General features: G+C 33.0%; 2 protein-coding genes and 1 pseudogene across 2 annotated transcripts; 2 read left to right on the top strand and 1 right to left on the bottom strand.

The window, feature by feature from the left end:
- The first annotated feature begins 8,214 nt into the window (after positions 1-8,214).
- On the top strand, positions 8,215-11,374 carry LOC114421411 (3',5'-nucleoside bisphosphate phosphatase-like). The gene is made up of 5 exons (XM_028387308.1): positions 8,215-8,651; positions 9,216-9,340; positions 9,535-9,849; positions 9,940-10,109; positions 10,796-11,374. Exons 1-5 carry the CDS (start codon positions 8,313-8,315, stop codon positions 11,209-11,211), a joined length of 1,365 nt encoding a protein of 454 aa, XP_028243109.1. The 5' UTR covers positions 8,215-8,312; the 3' UTR covers positions 11,212-11,374.
- A 1,118-nt stretch (positions 11,375-12,492) lies between these two features.
- LOC114424841 lies at positions 12,493-12,627 on the top strand (annotated as a pseudogene).
- Positions 12,628-14,297: 1,670 nt separating this feature from the next.
- Positions 14,298-23,682, bottom strand: LOC114421410 (endoplasmic reticulum-Golgi intermediate compartment protein 3-like). The gene is made up of 13 exons (XM_028387307.1): positions 23,351-23,682; positions 22,165-22,238; positions 21,617-21,700; positions 21,354-21,434; positions 19,888-19,968; positions 18,482-18,574; positions 18,008-18,187; positions 17,805-17,872; positions 16,632-16,683; positions 16,009-16,062; positions 15,815-15,901; positions 15,271-15,337; positions 14,298-14,793 (listed from the first exon to the last, which is right to left on the bottom strand). The coding sequence occupies exons 1-13, from the start codon at positions 23,490-23,492 to the stop codon at positions 14,702-14,704; spliced, it is 1,155 nt and encodes a 384-aa protein (XP_028243108.1). The 5' UTR covers positions 23,493-23,682; the 3' UTR covers positions 14,298-14,701.
- Between the last annotated feature and the right edge of the window lie 200 nt (positions 23,683-23,882).

The following is a 23,882-nucleotide window of genomic DNA, read 5'->3' as shown; positions in this document are numbered from 1 at the left end:
AAGGGAAAGAAGGGAAGGGAATTTGGTTAACAACCCGATGCACGCACCCTGCTGCAAGGCCTCTATGTGGCAAGGGGCATTTGATTAGAATGGAGGGATTAAAAAATAAGAGAGTAGAGAAGGGGCATTTGATTAGAATGGAGGGATCAAAATTTCCTGTGCTGTTTATGTTTCTGTTACTGTTTCCAGGTTGGGTATCTCTTCAATTTCTGATATCATAAAATACAGTAGTACCTATGATTTTCTTTTCTAACAGAGGATGTTGCAAAGAACTTTTAGAGTTTCTTTGATTTTTGCCAGTAGGTTATAGTGGAAATTTACAATGTCAAAAAATTACTGTTGTACTCATTACAAGAAATATTATGAATAATTCTCCCTGGGATAATTTGAATTTCATACTGTATGGCAGTTGCAGATCTAGAAGTGTTAAGTTTAAGTGAGTAGTCAGTTTGATGACAGTTTTTTGTGATGGAAGTAGAAACTTTGATTCGCTCAATTCTGCTACCCTGTTATCCATGGAGGTTGAACTCTTGTATTCAGTATTGCAGTGTGGATTGGCTTCTAAGCCCTGGTACAACAAAATGTTTTTCAGTCCTTTTGTCTAGCAGTGAAGGGCACACTTTTGACTTTCCTCCTTGTTATCAGATGCAATACCAGTGCTTAGGTATTAAAATGTAGTGTTCTATTGTCTCTTGGTTCACTATAAACTAAGATATAGATAGCTCATTCATGCAGTTATTGGTGCTGTTTGTGCAAGAAAGGTCTATACTAGAAATGGATTAAGCCAAACTTTATCCCAAAAGTTAGCTCAAGGGGGGTAAGATTATGCAAGTCTTGTACCTTGACCATATTCTTGGCCTGTATATGATCTTTAGCATCACACATTCTATGCCATCAAAATCAAAGATGGGAATGGAATGAGAACACGGATGTTAGAGGGGATTGTGTGATATCAACAATAGAAATGTGAAATTTTGAGAATAGAGGATCTTTGAAGTATGGTATACATTTTTACTAGACCAATCACTGGTTTTTATAATACATATCAATGCTTTTTCCAACTAAGTGTGGTCTTTTATATTTAGAACAAACAATGTTATTATGTTCTATCGAAAACCAAGTCTCTAGAGGGGCCATTTAGATCTAAAGTCCATATTTAATGTTCTCTTGAAGAGCTTTTATGGTTGATATCTACCAAACCATCATAAGCATGATTCTACCATCTTTTCCTCAATAAGCATCATTCTGATTTTCTTTTGCCTCCTTATTTGACTGTTATCCTATGCAACATTCTTGTATGACCACTAGATGGGTTGGATAAAATATGGCAACTGTTTCTAATTTACATGGATTTCATTGGATGTGTTGTTGCTGAGGATGCATTCATGATGTGTTTAGTTATCGGAAGCTGGATATTTTGGGGGGTTTGAGGCCTTACGACATTTAAGAAATTGTAGACATCAGTGAGGACACTGTCGAGGATGATTGCAGTCATCTTATGCCAGTTTTTTAGTAACAAAGTGCAGCGAATAGTGTCGACATTTGGTCTTGTTATGCCTACATCTTGAAGGTTTATGGTATTAGACAGTGAGCTAGGAATTAATGTAACGAGCTTGTTACTGCTATTTTCTCTGCTCTGGAAAGTTGATGAGAAGGAAAGATCAGACTACGAATATATCACACTACGGCAGACACAATAAGATAAACTGCATATTACTCTATGTACGTGGTCAAGGTCCTATATTTTCTTATCAATAAATTTGGTTCTCAAACTTTAAAAAATAAAAGGATCTTGTAAACTAGTGCTCACTGATTAAGAAATTTAAAAAGGAAAGATTTTATTAGAAATTATATGAGAACGCATTTAAAACTCATGAGGGAAATGCATTTTTGTTTCCTAATAAAAATATTTTTCCTTTTATTTTCCTAAAGCATTTGCAAAAAGAAATTACATGTGAATTTAGGTCTCAGCCTTGTTTTTACTGGTTAACTGAGAGCATGTTGTGAATTTCACCATCGGTCCCATTTCCATTCCAATGTGTTGCTCATTCTCATTCTTCACTATATTTTCCAAATTTTACATTAAATAAATGTTACTCCAGCTATATCGAAGCAAGATGCATGCGTCACTTGATTCGAAGTCCACTATTTGACGTAAAAAAAAAAATAATCCACTATTTTTGCGGGCCTAGTGCTTGTACTTGGGGAAGGAATGAAGAGTCGGTGAAATTATCAGGGCCATTTCTTCCATTGAAGTTTGTTTTGGACTGGGCTTGGGCTAAGTCCATGTTACATAATGAATAAACTCAACTTTCTTGTATAATGTTCCCCTCGTCTAAATACGTGTAAAAACATTTTTGCCTCATAATATAACCATTTCAGTCGTATTTTATAATTAAAAGCTCTTTAAAGTTAAAAGTCAATCTAAGAAGAATAATCCATTTAATAGTGTTAGTTAGTCTCCACCCTGTGTCCATGCATCTTGATTCAACTACGTGTGAATTATCAACTTTTTACGTACCAAATAATAATAATAATAATTTTGTTACAAGGTGCCCTTGACTCTTGAGAACCGCGCACATTGCCATAGCCCATATGTAGCATTTAAGTCTGAGAGCTGACACTATTTTTCAATTATGTAATTAGATATAATAGTACGTAAGTGCACTAATTATAAGCAGTAAAGTGTTTTTGCTTGATTAAGTAGTACCTATTTCGTCAAGGTTTTGTTCTGTTATGTTTATTTTAGTAATGAGTATTTTTAGTTGTAGGAATCAGACTCAAATACCATATTAAGAGGTATATAATAACTTATACACACTCCACCAACTAAGTTAAACTTTTTTTATAGTAATAAGTATGACTTATGTGATGATAGTACAATAAATGCATATATTTTTATGAAAAATGAATGGATATTTTACTAATAAACTCTAGAATAAATTAAATATATAATTAATACATTTGAAAAGTAGTCATATATTTTTATATTTAAAAAAAATGCTTCTATTTATTTTTTTACATTAAATTTGGAAGTAGTGTATATATTGCAATTGCATGTCATGCACTTCAGTACTTTTTGGTGTTACTCTTCCCTAAAGCCGAAGTACTTTTACTGGAACAGAACCATGAAAGTAGAAATTAATACTCTGATGGTTTGATTTTTGAACTTATCAAAGGTCTAGCTGCTTAGCTAGGGTTTTAAGAGCTCCCACATGCATACAACTTTTAACATGAAACAAAGCTGATATATGATTCCTACAGAGTCAGTGTATGCAGACTGACTTCAAAAATCCTCACATCACAAGCAAGCAACTAACTCCTGTCTGCCAAGTGCCTACAAAGAGCTTGCGTTTTAATGTTCCATTCTCCTCTTCCATCTTTCAACAGGTGCAGGTTTTAAACCAGAGGACACTATAATGTTCCTTGCCTTGATTACCGATCCAGGATATTCCCAACCTGAATCGGTACATCACAAATTCACTCACATACAAGCAAATGCCAGCTATGCATCCTATCATCACATTGTCTCATCTTCATGAAATCATCATCTTAGACCATCTACAAGGAATGAGAACTTGACATGCATTTGTTTGATAAAAGTAAATTAAGTTGTGTTCAGATCGATGTTTTTTTCTAAAAAAATAATAATAAATTTTAATACCAAAATTTTGATCAAGTTACTTTAAATTATTTTAGCTCAAAATTTAAACATATAAACATTACATATATTACATAATAATTATTTCAATGTGATTTAAAATTTTATAACATAAATCTAAACAATCACTAATTAAATTGAGATGAGACCATTGTCTTACATGAAAAGACAATTCCCAACAATAAAGAAAAAATATCCTCTCCATTTACTCAAGGATCCAGTAGGAGATAAATGGACACATGTGATTTGTTAGACTTTTATAAAATGCTTGATGAATATACTAAACCTCAATTACAAAGTAGTTATAATATGCTAATATTAGGGGCGATCTATTTGTCTTGATAGAGATATATAATACTATTCAAAATTCAAACTTTAATCTAAAATAACTTTGTGATCTGCATTGCTGAATGGAATCACTATTCTTCTCTGTGTGTGTGCATTGCATTGCAGTATGCAACCCTCATGTTGTCCAATATATATGCCCTAGATGCCTTCTAGTACTGAGACACTAATTGAGTATTGGCATATTATATAGAGATCCTAGATCTGATTCAGATTACTCAACATAGTGATGACATGGTACTTTCAGCTTTTTTTTTTATAATGGTAAATATGCTTTGCACAAGAGAGCTGTCCAAGGTATATATATTATGCAAAATATCCTTTCACAAGAAAACAGTCACGTTCCCAACGGTTTTGCATATAAATTAGACTGCAACTATAACATGCCACGCGCATGATCATGAGGAGCTGTATGTATTAAATAGTATTGATTAAGATTCAGTCCATATAGCATAGCAGAGCACGTGATGGAGTGAACATGTTATACATATTTCATATTTCTGGGATAGTTGTACTTATTATTTCCCTTCATTTTTGGGATTTCATGAGCTTGATAAACAAATCATTGTTCTTTCATATATATATATATATATATATATATATATGGACAAATCAGATTATATCAATATAATTTTGATAATTATTATATTATTTTATAATTTTTAATTGAATAATATTTTCTTAAAACTCAATGATAGATTAAAAGTTTTTTTGCATATAAATTACATATATAAAATTTCATATTAATCCAAAATTATTTGTTATCTCGTTTATATAAATTCAAATCGACGTAATATAAATATTTTAAAATATACTAGAATATGAATCATTTGATTACTTTTTTATTGTTCTTCAATTTTGATAAGATTTAACACAAATAATCTTGATAATATATAGATATAATTCAACAATTAAATTAATAAAAATCACATTTTAGATCAAGTTATAAAAATAATATAATAGTTATCAAAGTTACACGAGTATAATATAAAGCCAATTCATTTTTTTTTTCAGCGTTATCAGGATCTCTTGTAGGATTATAAGTATGATACTTCTTAAAAAATGTAGATTTATTAGTCAAAATGACTACACGTTTGACTTTTCTAGTACAAATTTGATAATTCTCTGTTTCATTTTTTCCCTCCAGTTGTTCCAATTCGTCAATAAATTTGTATGACCATCGAGGAACTTTTTTACGGATTTCGTTTATTCTAATACACTTTGTTCTATTTTCATTTACTATTATTTTTTCGTTCAAATGAGTCCTAATTGCATCAAATAATATTTTTATTATTTGTTTTTTTTCTTCTTCATAATTTATTTTTACTTGTTCATGTTATATATATATATATGTGTGTGTGTGAGAGAGAGAGAAAAATCAAATTATACTCATGTAACTTTGATAACTATTATATTATTTTTATAACTTGATCTAAAATGTGATTTTTATTAATTTAATTGTTGAATTATATCTATATATTATCAAGATTATTTATGTTAAATCTTGTCAAAATTGAAGAAAAAAAAAGTAATTAAATGATTCATATTCTAGTCTATATATATATATATATATATATATATATATATATATATTTTGTTTCTTCAATCAGAAAAGAAGGAAATTCATAAATTAAATGGCATGACAATAACACCCCTATCCAGGACTGGTTCAATGGTGAGAGGAACCTAAAACATATTTAAAAGATAAAAAATTTTACTTTATAAAAAAGAAGTATATGTTGATCCTTTTTGTCAACATAAGCAAAAAAATTTAACATATGTGAGCCTTTTTACTTTACAAAAACAACAGAAAATATTTTTTTTTTACGATTGCGGTCCACACACACAAAATCAATATTCATGATGAAGTGTCCTTTTTTCTGGAAGGCAAAGATACCACTTGTGTCCTGCATGCACTTCATTGGCCCTAGCTAGCATTGTGTACAGAATTTTGATCCAAAGAAAGGAAGAGTGCAGCTTTGTTTGACATGAGAAAGAGAAAGAACAAATGGCTTCTTTTGAAGAGAGCATAAAGAAAGAGATAAGAGGAGGGGGGGGGGGGGGGCTACAGTGTACGAAAAACTGAGAAATACTGGAAAAGGCTATAATGAAAAAAGTAGAATAGAAAGGAGAGCTAAAACGACCAAGACATTGACTCACATGCACAGCATCACTTACAAATGAATTTGAGGAAAAAAACAAACCACAAAGCAAAATCAATCTGCATGCATGTATCATGATGAGGATCTTTTGAATGAATAATATGAACTACTTAAAAATAATTGTAGTGTTTTAAAATAATATCATTTAGTAATTAATTAATTATAAATATCATTGTTTTAAACAAATTTAAAGAGAAAAACTGCTAATTATGGAACTATATCTAAAGACTGAATGAATTGAAGGCCATGAGAAAAAACAATATCAAGAAGATCGAGATAAGCCTGGACCTGGTAAGCAGATCGAGAAAAACTCTGGCCTTATACAATTTTAAAAGTTGAGTTGTTGGAGTCACAATCATTACATCTGGGTTGCCACTTACATGCATTAGCGTTCAAACAAATAATATAAACCTGCAAAATTAAACCAGAATTTGTTTAAGCTAAGTCAAAGAGTTAAGACACACAAGCAGTTTAGTGGTTAACAAAAACTAACTCTAGTTTTCTAATTAAGACTGTACTGTCACTTCATTAATTAATATCTTTGGTTCGGCTTTAATTACAGCAGTTTAGCTATAATTTCATGTCAAATGTATTCCAACACGACCTAGAAGCTACTTCAAGAAACTTGAAAGTGACACCCCACTAGTTGCCCTTTTTACTACTTGGGAGAAGCTACAATTCTTATCTTCTGTGTTATTTCAATTTATTGGCATGATTTTGATACTTAACGTGCCTATTGGACCCCAAAACAAGCACAGGAAAATTAAGTTTATTTATTTAATTTACTTGGAATTACCATTTTATTATTATAAAATATCTATCAATGGTTTTTTACACAAACTTCTGTCGTGTTATTAAGGGTATATATAGAACTTGTTTATAATTTATTCTTAATGAATCTCACCTTTTTATATTTATTCTAAAATAAATTAATGTAATCATGTAATAAAGATAAGAGCAAAGCATCATTTGATCCTTGAAAGATAAAGATACGGTTAAGTAGGTTTTTAAAAATTAAAACCAAATCTATACGAAGAGTTAGTCTATGAATCAAATTAGTCCCTTAGTTTTAAGTAATCGGAGTTAATGATTGAATTTTCGGTGGTGTTGTAGGGAAGTGGTTTAGTGACAAGGTGGACTTTGCTCATAGGAGGTGTGGGGGCGTAGGGAGATTTCAGTGGCAGTGATAAGGTGCTGATTTTGTGTTTGATATATATATATATATATATATATGAGAGGAAGTTATATTATATATTAATGAAATAATTAAATATAAATGATTAAAATTTAATATCATATAATTATTTATGTAACTTTTTCATATTTAATATTAATCATTTATATATGATTATATGGTTTAAATTTAATCATCTTATTTTTATATAAGAATGAGTGCTATGAGGCATCGATGGGGACGTCAATCCAGTCACTAGAGATGGGGAAGGATGCTAGTGGGAATTTAAGCGCCGGTGGCGGGGAGGTTTGTGCTCAAAGGAAGATGGGGTCTGAGAGAGGACGTGGAAGAGAAGAGAGAAATGAGGAAAATGTAAGGGTTAAGAGCAAAGAAAGTAAAAGGTGAATGAATTAAACAGGTGATGCATGATAGTTATCTATCTCCTATGATCTAGTTTTTTTGGTCAATGAGTAAGAAATGAGTTTGGTTCAAAGAGGAGTAAAATTTGGACAATCAATTTTTGTGAACTTTGAAAAAATTGGAGAATCATTTAATCTTAAAAATAAACTACAATAAATAATTAAAAAGTTAAAAAAATTGACACTAGACAATATCAGAAAATATCACATCATCATTTATTAGTGTATCTTAATGATAAGAAAGAAAAGATGTGAAAAAAAAATCTTGATTGGTCAACATTTTATTCAAAAATTAAAAGTAAAAATTTAATTAATTTTTTAAAAAATAATTAAAAGAGAAGGCACCATTAATTAATTAGTTGATTGGAAATTAGTGGGGAGAAAGAAAGAAAGCAGAGAGTATTGGGGTACACCTGTCTCTGTCTGATCATAACCTTGAGGACACCTGTGACCTGAACACTTGTTTATGTTACTACCCTAACAATTTTGACAAACCCCAAAAAAGAATCAAACTTTCCCTCAAATTTTCACTCTTTTCTGCACCGCCAGTGATGGGAGATGGGTGCGCGGTTGAGGGCACCACGGGGAATTCCAATTCTAATAACAATAAGAAGAAGAACAAGAAGAAGAACAGGGGTGGGAGCAAGAAGAAGATGACCCACGAACAGGTCTTGGCCTTCAAGTTAGTGAGTGAGTGGGTTTTCTTGGATCACCCTTCTGCTTCGTCTTCATCTTCTTCTGCTGCTTCCTGTGTTGTCGATGATTTTGGTGTTCAGAAGCCTCTAGGGAGAGGCTGGGAAAAGCTCCTCTTTGAATTGCATTCGCACTCCAAATTCAGCGATGGCTTCTTCTCCCCTTCTAAAGTTGTTGAAAGAGCTCACATCAACGGCGTAAGTTTCAATATTCTCTCTTCTATTAAAGTTCGTGTTTTTTATGCTTAGCCTATTGGAAAGTACTATCTTTTTTTTTTTAACAAAGCTCAAAAACAGTTAGTTATTTTGTTCATACATGGCCAGAAACAAAACAAAATATTATAATAAACTCAGCAGAATAAGTGAGTTTGTTATTAACAGAAGAGAAATAGGCCGCCCTCTTAATTTCGTTGTTTTTTGGTTTAACTTCTCATTTTGGTATTATCCGCAAATCAAAGAACCAGAGTCAGACAATGGATCAGTGTTTATTTCTTTATTTGAAAATTTCTAGAAATATGTGCGTTTTCAACCAAGATGTTTTGCTAATATCCCTGCCATTATTTAATGAGAGATGATGGTATGACTGAAATTTAAGGTTATTTTCAATGTTTTATTATGGATTGTGTTTTTCAGTTAATTCAAAGTTGTTGTTACCCATGATGGTAAAAGAGGATTGCCCAAGGCATCAGCTGCTGTGCATAGGGTTTCCTTTTTTAGTGATAGGCTCCTTTTTTAATTAATACTATTTGCTCATAATAACAGGTGAAAGTTCTTGCTCTGACAGATCATGACACTATGTCAGGCATTCCTGAAGCTGTAGAATCAGCTCGTAAATATGGCATCAAGATAATCCCAGGTGTTGAAATTAGTACCATATTTTCTCCAAGGTGATTTTTTTTATAAAAAATATTACATATTCTTGATGCTTTTTAAATGAATTGGCACTTGTATTATTGTGTTGCTTCACTCTGTTGAGAGATGGAAAGCAGGTAATTTATAAACTATAATTGTCAAAATCAATTAATGCTTAATATCCTTTCTCTACATGCAACTAATGTTGCAATTGCAAATTCACTGGCAGAGGAGACTCTGAAGTAGAGGAACCAGTTCACATTTTAGCATACTACAGCAGTATTGGACCATCAAGGTTTGAGGAGCTGGACAAGTTTCTATCAAATATAAGGGATGGACGTTTTCTTCGTGCGCAGAACATTGTCTTAAAACTGAACAAGCTCAAGTTGCCTCTTAAATGGGAGCATGTTTGCAGGATTGCCGGCAAGGGGGTTGCCCCTGGGAGGCTTCATGTCGCCCGTGCCATGCTTGAAGCTGGTTATGTAGAGAATCTCAGACAAGCCTTCGCTCGGTATCTCTTTGACGGTGGACCTGCTTACTCCACGTAATATTGCATTGCTTGCTCTTGTTGGTTGTATTGTAACTATTTGTGTGGTTAGGGATAATTGTTAAGGCAGTGACAATTGTGTTTCAGGGGAAGTGAGCCTCTGGCAGAAGAAGCAATAAAAATGATTAGTCATACTGGGGGTGTTGCTGTTCTGGCTCATCCATGGGCATTGAAAAATCCAGTTCCCATTGTTAGAAGGTTAAAAGAAGCTGGTCTTCATGGGATGGAGGTCTACAAAAGTGATGGAAGGCTGGCAGGTAAATGCTCAGTTGAATAATTTTTCATTTGTTTAATCATTAAAATGATGTTATTTGTGTAGTTTAAGATTATCAATCTCCTTGTAAAACCTAACCTAGTACCTTTGTCAAAACTCAAAAGTTGAACAATAATTCTATTCAGATTTATTCCAAACAGAGACCATAATTGTTCTAATTGTACTGCATGCCTTTCCTCTGCCTCCTTCCACTTACCCTATTCAACTGTTTCGTAATCTGAATTACCTATTATAAAGTTGAGTCCACTGTGAAAAAAAAAAAAGCTCCTCAGCACATTAAATTGTAGACTTGAAGATAAACTGACGGTGGAGTAGTGCTAGTAACTCATGCTCTAACTCTTCTATTGATTGAAATTTTTTGGAAACTACAAAATCATGAATAAGAGTTCATTTTAGGACCCATATAAATTTGTGATTTCAAATATAGTCCAGTCAATCATCAAAAGTGTCTTAAAAAGCATGTATTAGAAAGAGTGTTGCTAGCATTTCCCATTGAAGGTTATCCATATCTAGTCATAAAGTTAATATGCATGATGGAAGCATTCACGCATGTTGAATGAATCTTATCCAACTGCATTCATGAGGTTACAATTGTGAGATGGGAAATTATATCATTAAGAACAAATAGAAACAAATTCTTGCATGTTAATTTTTGCTTTTGGTGTGCAGCATATAGTGACTTGGCTGATGCCTATGGACTTCTAAAGATTGGAGGGTCAGACTATCATGGGAGAGGGGGGCACAATGAATCTGAGCTGGGAAGTGTGAACCTTCCAGTGATAGTGTTGCATGACTTCCTTAAGGTAGCTCGGCCTATCTGGTGCAATGCCATCAGGGAGATATTAGAGTGTTATGCTGAGGAGCCTTCTGATTCTAACCTAGCAACAATTACTAGGTTTGGGAGAACCCGGAGTTTTAAGGGAGGTTCACCCTTTAGTTGTGGACAGGACTTGATTGATCATTGTTTACCTCTCTGGTTGTCTAGCCAGGAGATGGAAAATGCAGAGTTTGAAGCTATCAAGTTGAAGCTTTCCAATGTTTCAGTTAGTCAGGGAGGAATTCAGGTTCTCATAGAGACTAAATAAAAGTTGTGTAACTTGATATGCCACCTTAAATCATTCCCAGTATTGTTGGCAGCCAAATCTTAATATTAAATTTGTTAGTCAAGTTCAAATGTCTATTGATTCTTTTTGAAAATTTTCTATGACCATTGAGCAAACATTTCTCATATTATTGTTTTATCTTCTACACTGATGTATTTTTCTTTTCTCTATTTTTTCTTAATGCAAACTTGTCAGAAAAGGTTGTATGTACAAAAATTGAAACAGGAGGGTTTCCTTCTTCAATGATTGATACATGTTTCGAAATTTGGATGCCGTTCTTATTGAGTAGTTTGTGTAAATCTTCTAAAGGATTCGAGGGCCACAAGAGAACTCACTTTGAATCAATACGGAAGAAAAAAGTTAACGAAGTTTTACGTTCAAAGTACTTTAAAATTGTACGAATTGTTTGTGTAATCTTCTAAAGAATCCGATGGCCACAAGAGAACTCTGAATCAATACTCTAAAGAAAAACTAAATGAAATTTCACCTTCAAATTACTTCAAAATTTTACGGAGTTCTATCTTGAGTTTTACGCAAGTATCTTTTTAGAAGGTAACATGTTTATGTTTATACAGCTCCTCTTGGTAGTGATAGAGAGCAATTTAGTGAGTTTAGATTGCCGGTTAGGCAACCACAAATGGAGGTTGGAGAAGCATGTCCTTTGTTACTTTTGCGCTGGAGTTGCCTTGTACTTCATGCTATCTCACTTTCACCGGCAGAGCAAACAAGCTCTTAGCTTGTGCTAGCTAGAAGATTTGACAGATTGCATCTCTATTCAAATATTACAGTTCTTATAGTCTTCATATCCCCATCACATATAGTGGTGGAGGAATCAGACTCTATTTGAATCTCTCCCATTTACAATTAAGCTACCCAAGCATTAACATGAAGGAGCCTTGTGTAAGGGAATTGAAAATCGAAGTCTATCTTGCATGATAAGATCCTAAGTTAGAGTGGGAAATTTCTGAAAGGTCCTAGATGTTGAATTGCTGTGGAAAACATGCTGTTTACAATAATGGCATTTGATTATGCTCAGACAAGGACACCTTGGAGTGATTGGATGACACAACTAGTGTAGAACGAGTATTATTACAAGTACTGGGTTGCAAATGTTGAAGAATAAAAAAAAAAGAGCCTTTTAGTCCCACATCGATGTTGAGTTGGTTGCAGAGTAAAAGAAGTCACTTTAGTCCCATATCGAAGACGAGACAAGTTGTTAAACATGAAAGTGTCCTATATAATGAAACTCTCGGGAGAGAAGAAATCGTCTCTGCGCAGTTAGTGAGGTTCTAACGGAGGCGCGTCTATTGCTGGTGGAAAATTATTTCCAAACTCCAAACCCCCTCGTAGGCCTGGGTGCTGCACAGGCTATCGAGAATTTCTGGAAGGATTTCATTTGGAGTGCGTACATCTTTTAAATTTTTAAAATATTGATCGGATTTTTTAAATTCTTAAAATATTAATCGGATCTAAATATAGAGAAATATTTATAATTAATATAATTGAATTTTAAATTTCTCCATCTAAACACAAACACACTCTTGGTTAAACTTTTACAATTTAATTTGTTTTCGTTGGGCACAACATGTTGGTTTAGATGTATATCTTTTTGTTTTATTGTTATTATTAACAGTGCTAAACAAGGTTGAGATAGTCAATTTTCCTTTTATTTTTTGTTCGATTCATCTTTTTCCTTTGAATCAATCATTTGAACTCGGCAGGTCTTTCTATATTACACGCACTCAATTAGATTTAAATTAAAAAAGGGAGACAAACTGAATCAAATTATTTTGATTGATTAAATTGTCTTCTTTTAAAAATAAAAAATCATTTTTTCTCTTAAACTAGATTAAACCAATTCCCTAGAGTACCCTAATTTGGAGAATATTAACAAAGTTTGTAGAGCATGAAAGAGAGGCTTTAATTATCTATATTTAATACCATAATTACTTAGCTATATTTTGTTTGGTTAAGTTTTTTACTGTTGTATTCCTTAAAAAAAAAACTTTTGTATAATTGATTATCAATTCAAAATCAGCATTGCTACCTAACACTATTAACAGGAAAACTTCTAGTTCGAACTGACGAATTAATGTGGTAGTACTTTATTGGATAAATCCTAAGTTAAAAGAATTAAAAAAAATTATGTGGTAGTACTTTAAAATCTTAAGTTAGAAGATCGAAAAAATCAAAAAATTTAACATGGATAATGCAAAATCATTTTGTATAGTTTTTGCAAAAAAAAAAAAAGAAAATTATCAATTTCTGCTAATATTTTTTTTACATGTGAAAATTGAAGGCAAGTTTACAACAATTTATATATACTTGAACATTGATGTATAAATTTGATTACATTTTAAATCACTTTACTTTGACCAGCGCAAATTCTTCTACCCAAAACGCTCAAGTTATTATTTCTATTCAAATATTTAGGAACTTACAATGAATTCAAAGTATGGGATAATTTTAAGTATTTAGAGGCCAAAGTTTTAATAAAGTCTGATATTAAAAAAATAAAAAACTCTAGAATATAAAGTTAAGATTTGAATAGATGGTATAGAGGTCAAAATATAAACCTATTAAAGAAGGAAAATTGAGTTTCCTTTTTATTTGAAGTAAAATATGATGTTTTAATTGGTAAATTTAGATCTGAAGAATTAAAACTTGAATAGATGGTTTAGAGGTCAAAATATAAATCTATTAAGGAAGGAAAATTGAGTTTCCTTTTTATTTGAAGTAAAATATGATGTCTTAATTGGTAAATTTAGATCTGAAGAATTAAAACAACTTATTAAATTTAATTTGTAAATATTTTAAATAATAAATTAGAATGGAGGTTTAAGATAAATATAAAAAGAAATAGATGGATTGGATTTGTCTATTTTTTATATAAAAAATAAAGGAACTTGAATCAGCACAAAACAAAATTAACGTAACAAAATCATGCATAATCCAAACTAAATGGACCATAAGCACAGTGGGTTAAACGAAAAATACTGAAACATTTTTCATCATATCAAACGAATTTGCTGCCCTTAATTGTGAACATTAACTAAATTGATAGGAAATGCGACAAAAGATTCAAATTCTTCAACTTCAATGAAAATATTGGCTAGATTACAGCACGGAACAGCAACACAAGAACCGTATGTTACGCATAATCAATCATGTCATGTATTATGCAGCAAAAATACCTAAAAAGTTCCCAACAACTCTTTGTATTCCTCATCTTCATCCGTATATTAAAAAGCCACCAAAGTAGCAACTGAATTGAAATTGCTATAAATGAAAGGAAAAATCATGATCCAAAAAATACACTTCATGCATCAACTGAACCTACTGCTCTGCTTACCCTTGGCATTATGTGCATATGCTACCATATTATAAACGATACTCAATGCACCAGCCAACCAAATACGTCAAAAGCAGACTCAATTAGGAAATTAGAGCACTCATGCTGAATTTGACCACATCATGTAAATTTTCCAAGCTCCATCTTCCTCTTGATTGTTCTCTGACCATAATATATCGATGAATCTATTATTCCCGCAACAGTAAATACACCTACAGAAAAAGATTGAAATTCAATTTCAATCAGTAGTGTGAAGCAAAACTTAGAGCTTAATTTTGATAGACTGTGCATTGTAAACATTTTAATACTATCAATCAATTAGAGATCACTTTAGATATAACTTTTTAAGTAATTATTACAAAAGTACGTAATTTTCAATTATATGACAATCTATGATTGAATGATAGTGTAAAAAATCTTTATACTCGTACATTTCAGTTAAATTCTTTCATTTAACTCTGCACAGGACTATCCATATAATAAAGATTTCAACAGGTTTATGTTGGTTGCCAACTACTGTCCAGCACATCCCATTCCCACCTCTTTTATCTGAGTCGGGGCCAACGATGTATAGATTTGCAACAAAGCATGACATATCAGAACTATATTCATGTAGTTATTTGATAAGAAATTAATTTATCACCCTTATCTTTTCCAGGCTGGAGTGGATAGAGAGAACAAGGAATTACCTCCAATAATTGCACAAATATTGGTCAGGAAATGTAAAAATGGAGTATGTTCCTCTTTAAAGTTGACCTGCAACATAAAACATATCAATTTACTTGAGATCCAATCATAAAATGCACTTTTTCTATAACTTGCACGACAATATGCATCAACAGAACTATGATGTTAGGTCCTTATATCAACCGCATAATAAATAGAGAGAAGAGCATCAAAAGAGCAAAACAGAGCCCAAGAAATTCACAGGATGGAAGAAAACATCTGAAACGCAAGTTCATGAGGGGGAAAATAAAATTCGGGATGCAGAAAATTAACCATTCATATACAGTGCAAAAATATTCAGCACTCAACCCCAATTCCCCAAATGTGCCCCATTCACTATATGAGGAAATGTTTAAAAGGTTATCTTAATAGGAAAGACCAAGACTATTATGCATGCCCGGCTGTATCAAACTAAAGTGGGAAAACACAAACTTTGAGTGCAGTTAAGGGAAGAAGAAAAAACATCAACATTTTATGCAATATGCTAGTAAAATTAGGCAATTTTACCTTGATTGGAGATATGTCATAAAAGAAGAAAACTCCAGGAACTGCAACACCCAGCTCTGAACTCTTGAAATGCTCCGTCACAGAATACTGTGCAATAACTTATATTATGCCACGGAAGCATTATCCCACAAAACATGGAATGAAGGTATAAAACAAAACATGAAATGACAGTATGTTCATGATATTAACAATACCTGATTTGAATGGATAACACGACCTCTAATGTCTGTGTATATTGTAGGGACCACCTGCAATGTGTACACAAGCCCAAACAAGTGTCAACCTGGTGCATAATTGCATGCACAATATTCAAACAGTAGGAAAGCATAAAAACAACATTGGATGCATATTTTGAAGCAAATTCAAGATGTTTTTGCAGGTTCTCTCAGATGGCTTTGGAAGGACAAATACTATAATAGACTAGAGTTTGTAGAAATGAATGCAGTATACTAACCATAAGAAAAGAGAAAAAAATGCAATATGATGTTATAAGAAGTGCACCTACAAGAGATAAAAGAGTAATAACATAATAGAAATCCATAATAGCATTAACACATCAGAATTGAATGCAGTATATTCAACCCCCCCTCCCAACCCCCCCCAAAAAGTAAAGAAAAGACATGAATGCTGGATGCAGTATCATCATGAAAATTCGATATGTTTATGTTTCCATCAAAGTAATAGTACAGCCAAAATAGTGAGATAAAAATTAAATATATTGGATTTACCATCATTATCAAGCAATTAGTTAATAAACTTAACATGCAAACAAAATCTTTAATTAGGAATATATTCCCTGATAGTACCAACTACCAACCTTTATGAAATACTGGTACATGCCATGAGTAGGTCCTTGCACCCACCTTACCCTGCAAGGAGAAGAAAATGAAGAGACTTTAAATGGTTGAGTGTGGAAAAATTTACACAGCATTTTTTTTAAAGGCTATTCTTAGAATTTCAACTTGGACCCAACTCAACCACACAAAACCAGTTTGTAAAGTGAGCATTGCCCAAGCATTATAAGCTCTCTTAAAGTCATATCTCTACTCAATGTTGGACTAAACACCACCCTTGAGGATGCAATTAAGGCAGCCCCTGAAGAAGCCAACTAAGGCAAGCAAGGGTTGACCGCAATTAAGACGACTTTCCAACAGCTATCATTCATTGAATATATAATACATGACAAAATAACTTTGCACTCGTGGCTAAATCACATGAACGAGAGTAAAGAGAAAGTGGAAAATAAATAAACAATTTACAGCTTCTGCAAAATTTCATTGCAGCAATAAAATGAAAATTGAAAAGTATGTTAAAAAAGTGTACTTTAAAGAGATATAAAACCAATCTTATGCCTTTACCTAACAGCTTAAATTTTAGGTAGAGTTGCTCCTTAAAATGTATTACATGTGTGTGTGTGCATAATAGATTTGAAAGTGTAGCTATAAGCTAATGGATGTTTTGCACTCAAGTCTTTCTTTCAACCCTATATGTTGAGAGAATGGGAAGAACACATTCATTTGCTGTAGCTGAGTTAAAGGTTCATCTTCGTATCCAGACATTTGCATGCTTCCTTGTTCTCAACAAATAGGGTTGAATAAGGGTAACAAATGGAAATTGGCTGTACTTTATCCATGAAGTTACGGCTTATTCATCAAATCTGTTACAATCTGTTTGGTTATGATTTCTGAAGCTCTCCAATGACCATTTGGGAGAATGAGAAAATATTTGCTTTTCATTTTAGTGCTTTGCAATGGAAGGAAACATGCAAAACACTAAAATAATTTAAACCTTACAAGTTATAGTGTTTTTACTTATATAATGGAAATTTGATTTAAGTTTTATTTTATGATAGAGGGGAAAGTAATTTACTTTAGAATTTCAATCAATGGAATTAGATTCAAATTTAAAAATCCCAGTATATGAAAACATCTATGTGGCATGCCATCCTTGTCACCAGAAAATAAAGGCATCTGCTGGAGAAGAAAATTACCCATCAAGAGGATTTACCAATCCAGGGAAATGGTGACCAAAACTTAATTTGTTGATCCGATGGCTAATCTGCATCATACACCATATGTTTTAAAATCAATCATGAGATTACAAGCAAAAGGGAAGCATCGAAAATTTATCAAAGTTTTCAGAATATGATACACAATTCAGGCAATGAATAATAAAAAACCAGTTCTGTCTTACATTATAATGATTATCCTGTAAAGCAAGCACATCAGCCAGAAATATAGCAGACTGAAGAAAGCTTTTCCCAGTTGCAAAATGAAAATTTCCTGCTACTTTATTAACTTCAAGAGATCCTTGAAGATTGCATCCTTCACCTTCTTCATCCTTTACCCTTTGCACATAACCCTCTCTTTGACACTAAAAGCAAAACCAAAGTGTCAGAATGCAATATACCTCCTACAAAATTCCCACTACAAATTCAACATCAGGGCAAAGTACACAAATCCAATATAATTAACACACATGTCAGACTTCATTCAGCCAAAAGCTCAAAGGTACGGTGGAGCCTTCTCAAGTTCTTATAAATTATAATAAATATGCTTCAACAACAACATAAACAAAATGTGTACAGCTACAGCCTCATAATTGTGGCATTTGAATCCACAGAAAGTTTCAGTGTTTATTGTGCAATACAAAGAGTATGAAGTCAACCTGATCAATCAAATCCATATTTGTCATTGCCCAGCCTTTTTTCCTATATGCTTCACGCACTTCTTCGCAAGAATTACAACAGTGTTCATCTGACTGCATGAGAACGAGTGAGAGAAAAAGCATAGACGTATAAGAAATTAAGAAACGATTGGAGAGTATAAGTTGCACTGACATGAAAGTGTACAAATACACAGTAAAATATACAATTTAGCCAGCATATTGGACTACTCAAATGAAAGCATTGATGATAATAATTAAATTTAACTTCAGCATAATAATAGCTACTAATAAACTTCAGTCACGATTCTGGGATCATTCAAGAAAAACTGCTGTTGCGTTAGTCAAGCCACAAAAATATTATCCAGCATCCCAACCATGTAAATCAGTGCTATTAGAATTTATTATTGTTATTAACATTGTTACTGAAAAATAACAGTGAAGATAATTTTGGTGTTTAAGAATAAGCACACAGAAATAGTATATCTTTCTACTTTTTCAACTTAACAAACATGGGAACATTGATGTGATTAGACATATGAGGCATAGAACAGAAATAGAATACACCAAGGCAAAACTGTCACTGATGGGTAAAGTACGGAACAGAAAACACAGTTAATATACAAAGATGAAGATCTCAGAACATGTTTTCCAAGCAATTTTCACAAGAACAGCCAAACAGTGTTCAATAGCAATATCCTTTCCCGCAAGTATCCAGTATCCATCCTTTGTCTTTGGTTCATAATTAACCCTCACAAATGTCTAGTTGTTTTACATCCAGTGTAGTTAAAGGTGGCACAAAGTGTGCCTCAATGGCACTTTTACATCAGAGCAGAGGCAATCCGGGTGAGCATCTTACTTACAATGCTCCATGAGAGTCCTTGGGTTTTCGTATAAAGAACAGTGGCATACCGGTCAATCACCTCTTTAAACGAATTGAGTTGTGCATAATAGAGTAAAACAAAAGACACATGCACTGATTTATGTTTCACGTCCATAATAGAGAGAAACAATTTTTTTAAGCAAGACAGTTAAATATTTGTGGTTTTTTAGCATCTTTCTTTAATGAGGCCTGGTCCTTTTGGACTCTCTTGCCACAAGGCATTAAAAACTCAGAGCCTTAAGGGCAATCTTCACCTTTGATTACCCTGTTTAGATCTCAAAAGTTGTTCTCATAGTTAAATCTCACCAAATTCTGTCACCACTACCCTTGATACTTAATTTCTCCTACTTATTTTTTAAAGCCTTAAATTCTTCAGACCAATTTTATTTAAAAAAAAGATATATCTATAAAGCATCAAAGCCTTAAAGTTTTGTCAGTCCACATTGACACCTAACACATGTTATGGTAGTTACAAAATCATAAGAAAACTAGAGCAAATTTAAGTGTAGTAAATGGTCGAAGGTACCTCTTCTGCACCAAAACATGAACCACAATACTTTTCATCATGTCCAAGTCTGCCACCATGTTTCTGTAAGGGTCTCTCAATCTGCATTAAGAAAGATATACAGGAAATGAAAAAGTCAATTCATTATAAATGAATATTGACCTTATCTTTCAAATGACAACATAAAAAATTAGTAGAAACATGACGAAGAATAGAAAAATGGATTTCAACTCCTTTTAAAGAAACAAGGGGTCTGAGACAACTAGCCTTATTATAACTAAAGTCTACCCATCAGATTCATAGGTATCGACAACAGTTGCCTTCAAATTATGGCAATCATTATTGGTAATGAAGGGACCAAGATCCAAAAACAAATTCTCATCAAGGCAAACGCATCAGGTGATCAAATGCCTTATGCAGTCTTTGCAAATGTAGACAACTCAATATTGTGTATAATCTTTTAAGTACCACAAATCAAATAAAAGAACTAAAACTAGACTAGAGAACCTTATATTTCCTTTAACCATCAAGAAGCAAGAACAACATTATTGACTTGGGAGAACAAATATGATGCTGGAAAAGCAATCTACAAGAAACATGATCATAGAGATTCAGCAATACAATGCCAAATCCAAGCAATAAGAGTCTTTTTTCAAAAACTTTGAGCAATGAACCAGTTACAACCATCCAACCTAAAGGTTCTTTTTGGGAGCAGAAGTCCAAGATCCTCACAGAAAAGTCTGTAAGAGCTTCATTGATATGCAACAATTATGCTATCATCCATATTTTCATTCCTGTCTTAAGTAAGAAAGCTTATAGTTATGCTAAAATTCTTTCACATTAAATATCTGAACATTACAAAGCTGATAGCTAACACGAAGTATCTAACTGGCCAAAACCTCTATTCTAATATCTTCCATTTCATGTTTCACCAACTACTAGTCATCCCTATAGATATAAGAAACACAAACATAAGACCTTTCATTCCCAAGAAGCTCAGTGCAACATTTACTAGTCTTCCTATACATCTTTTAGCTGGACTATCTTTCCATTTGATTAACTTTTCTCACATTACCAAACCACAACCACCTTTAGTGAGTTTTAGTCATCGCCTCAATGGGTGCTACTCCAACTTTCTCCCCCAATACATTTGTTCCTCCTTTCTTGTATATCCACTAATTTACCTCAACATTCTGATCTGATCTACACTTTTCTTTTAAGCTCCTGCTAACACTTTACTACCTAATATTCACTACTACTACAGTGAATTATAAATTGGTACATTAGAAGAACTCCTCAGTGAGAAGCTGCACTCTTTTGAACATAGATATTCAGTTGAAAACATACAAGACATAAGATGCAACCTTTAAAAGTAAATAGTAAATATTCTAAAGGCAATTTAACAACAAAATAGATAAAACTCTATAGTAAACACAACGCAAGCAACTGTAATGCAGTAAAAAAAGTGCCTGAGTATTTCAGCTAACCTTTGGTGCACCAATTCCATCCTTCCTCTCTTCTATCACATTACCATTAGCATCAATTCTTTTCTTCACTATATTATGTCGCTGCAAATAAAAACAGTGTAGTGTAAATAATAATTAATACTTAACAAGAACGCTATGAACATGAGACTTGGGGAATGATAGATAATAAGAAAGAAAGCAGTGAATAATGAAGTATAAATATGCAGTTAGAATTACAGGAACTGAAAATTAATTGATAAAAAGCTAATTTAAGCAGAACATACTATGTCAAGATGCTGCTCGCCACTGATATCCATTGCATCTAAACTGAGTATTGAACATCGAACAGCAGGAAAAGTGACATCAAACTGCATTTCCAAGGGCAGAAAAGAATCAAAATTTTACTCTGAAAATGTACAGTTTATATTAAGGCTAACGCTGGCAAACCTACAGGATATATGAAGGAACACGGCCAATCAAACCCTTGCATAATCATTTGAATTTTTTTATAAAAAAAAATGGAATAATGGTTTTTATACAAATTTTACCAACAACAAATCACCAAACTAGTTTAATGGTCATGCACTGAGGGTTAATATGACTTTTAAAGTAATTACCATAAAAGTCAACAATATGATCATACATGGTGGGCTATGATTAGATGATGGTGTAAAAATTTTAACACTGTCAGTGACAACCTTTTTTCTCTAAATTAAATCACAAAATAATATTGTACAATCCATGAATCATAACATGGTCCATAGATTGGACATGGAATATGAAGAGCTAAATAAAACTATAAAAGTTACACTGCAAATATAACAATAATTACATTGATGTGCAAGGTATCTCCCCTTGAAGTATCCACCAAAAGCTTACTCTCCGTAACTGTATAGAGGTATAAACCTGCAATCAAAGGTAACAGATAATATGCTGAGCAAAAAAAAAAAGGTAACAGATAATATGCTGAGCAAAAAAAAAAAGGTAACAGATAATATTATTGAAGTTTAATGGGAAAGGCAGTAGTCAAAGCAAGGTAATGATTCAGACAAAAGACTGCCTCAGCTAACTATGTTTTATTGAAGATAAATCCCACGCTTTTTTTAAAGACTGGGTATATACGTTTTATCCCTAAAACTAGCAGCAATTAAATCTCCACAACCAGAGCAATGACCACATCATATGATTATTGCAGAAAAATATGCTTAAGGGGATAAAAGTGTAGCACTAGAATTAGAGCTTCACTGATTGAGTATGGTCCTAAGAGGATAAACTTCTCCATAAGCACTTATAGCAAAAGAAAAATAAGAATGTCAAATGAATTGAGCTCCTCGCATAAGCTAAAATCAACCAATGCACTTAGCTTTTATAGAAGCTCTTTTCATTTAACTTCTCCAAAAGCTAAGGTGCATAAGTTGATTTCAGCTTATGGAGAAATTAAATGCATTCTACCTTCTGATTTTCTAGTCCTACAAGGGCTTATGGAGAAGTTTGTCCAAACAGAGTCATTACTCAAGTCATATTATCAGAAAAAAAAATTCTGTCAGATGAATCAATGCACCCAACAGAAAGTCCAAACAAACCCATCTTAATGGATATCCCTAACATGCCATCAATTCATTACATGATTGAAACAATGGATCTAAGCCCTCATTGCCTTGGAACTCTCAAGTCTCAACCATCAACTTATTATAAACATGATAATGCCTGGAAGAGAAAAGAGGGTGAAAAGACTCTCATTCCACCCCCCCCCCCCCCAAAAAAAAACATTCATTTCTCAAGTTCCCTCACAACTCGATAAAAAGATATTTCAAATTCAGCTCAATGCAACAAAATTGTCAAGCACAGGATACATAGATTATTGACACAATCTTCTCAAGACCCCAAAATTAAAAATCCACGAAATTCAAATCCCCCCTTTTAAATTTCCCACCTTTCCCAACCAAGCAACAAAAAAAAAGTTCCAACAACATTCAACAAAAAAATGAAAAGGAAAAAGAAGAAGATGGGGGCCATACTTAGCTCGGAGAAGAAGAGAAACAGCATGACAGCGGCGGAAACGACGGTGACGACGCCGCCGGCGAGCGTGCGGTTGTAAAAATCTTCATTGACTTTTGGGTAAGCGTCCAAATTGCGGAGCTTGTTGAAGACTTTATCCATCACGGGCGGTCGCCGAAGCCTTTTGGGGAAATATTAAAGCGGTAACGGCGCTCCGTCGTGGACGGTGGCCGGAGAATGACGCGTGGGGAAGGAATGGGTTGGTTGAAGAATTGAGAAAAGACCCAAACAAACACGGGATCATATGAATGACCCCTTCCTTCTTCAAGGTCAATTCAGTCCAACATGCCGTCTATAGCACCTTTTTCATTTTGTTTTTCTAAAATAATTTTCGATTGATTGGTAATTTTGAACATTTTAATTTTGGAAATGAATTCTCGAAATTAAATTTAAGGGATTATACGGATCAAAAAAAAAGTATCATATCTGAAAGTGGATAAAAAAGACTTGTTGAATTGTTGATTACGTTCAATAACTGTAAATAGCATATTA

The sequence above is a fragment of the Glycine soja genome, chromosome 8, assembly GCF_004193775.1.
Source record: "Glycine soja cultivar W05 chromosome 8, ASM419377v2, whole genome shotgun sequence".
In the NCBI taxonomy this organism is placed as follows: domain Eukaryota; kingdom Viridiplantae; phylum Streptophyta; class Magnoliopsida; order Fabales; family Fabaceae; genus Glycine; species Glycine soja.
This window is presented reverse-complemented; position numbering and strand designations above follow the sequence as displayed.

Excerpts from the sequence above, each read along its gene's own strand:
- LOC114421411 (XM_028387308.1), top strand. The coding sequence starts at position 8,313 with ATGGGAGATGGGTGCGCGGTTGAGGGCACCACGGGGAATTCCAATTCT. Across the intron at positions 9,850-9,939 it reads GGTGGACCTGCTTACTCCAC|GGGAAGTGAGCCTCTGGCAG; the intron begins GTAATATTGCAT and ends ATTGTGTTTCAG. Across the intron at positions 10,110-10,795 it reads AAGTGATGGAAGGCTGGCAG|CATATAGTGACTTGGCTGAT; the intron begins GTAAATGCTCAG and ends TTTGGTGTGCAG.
- LOC114421410 (XM_028387307.1), bottom strand. The coding sequence starts at position 23,492 with ATGGATAAAGTCTTCAACAAGCTCCGCAATTTGGACGCTTACCCAAAA. Across the intron at positions 22,239-23,350 it reads TCTCTTCTTCTCCGAGCTAA|GTTTATACCTCTATACAGTT; the intron begins GTATGGCCCCCA and ends CTTTGATTGCAG. Across the intron at positions 16,684-17,804 it reads TTGGTAAATCCTCTTGATGG|GGTAAGGTGGGTGCAAGGAC; the intron begins GTAATTTTCTTC and ends TTCTCCTTGCAG.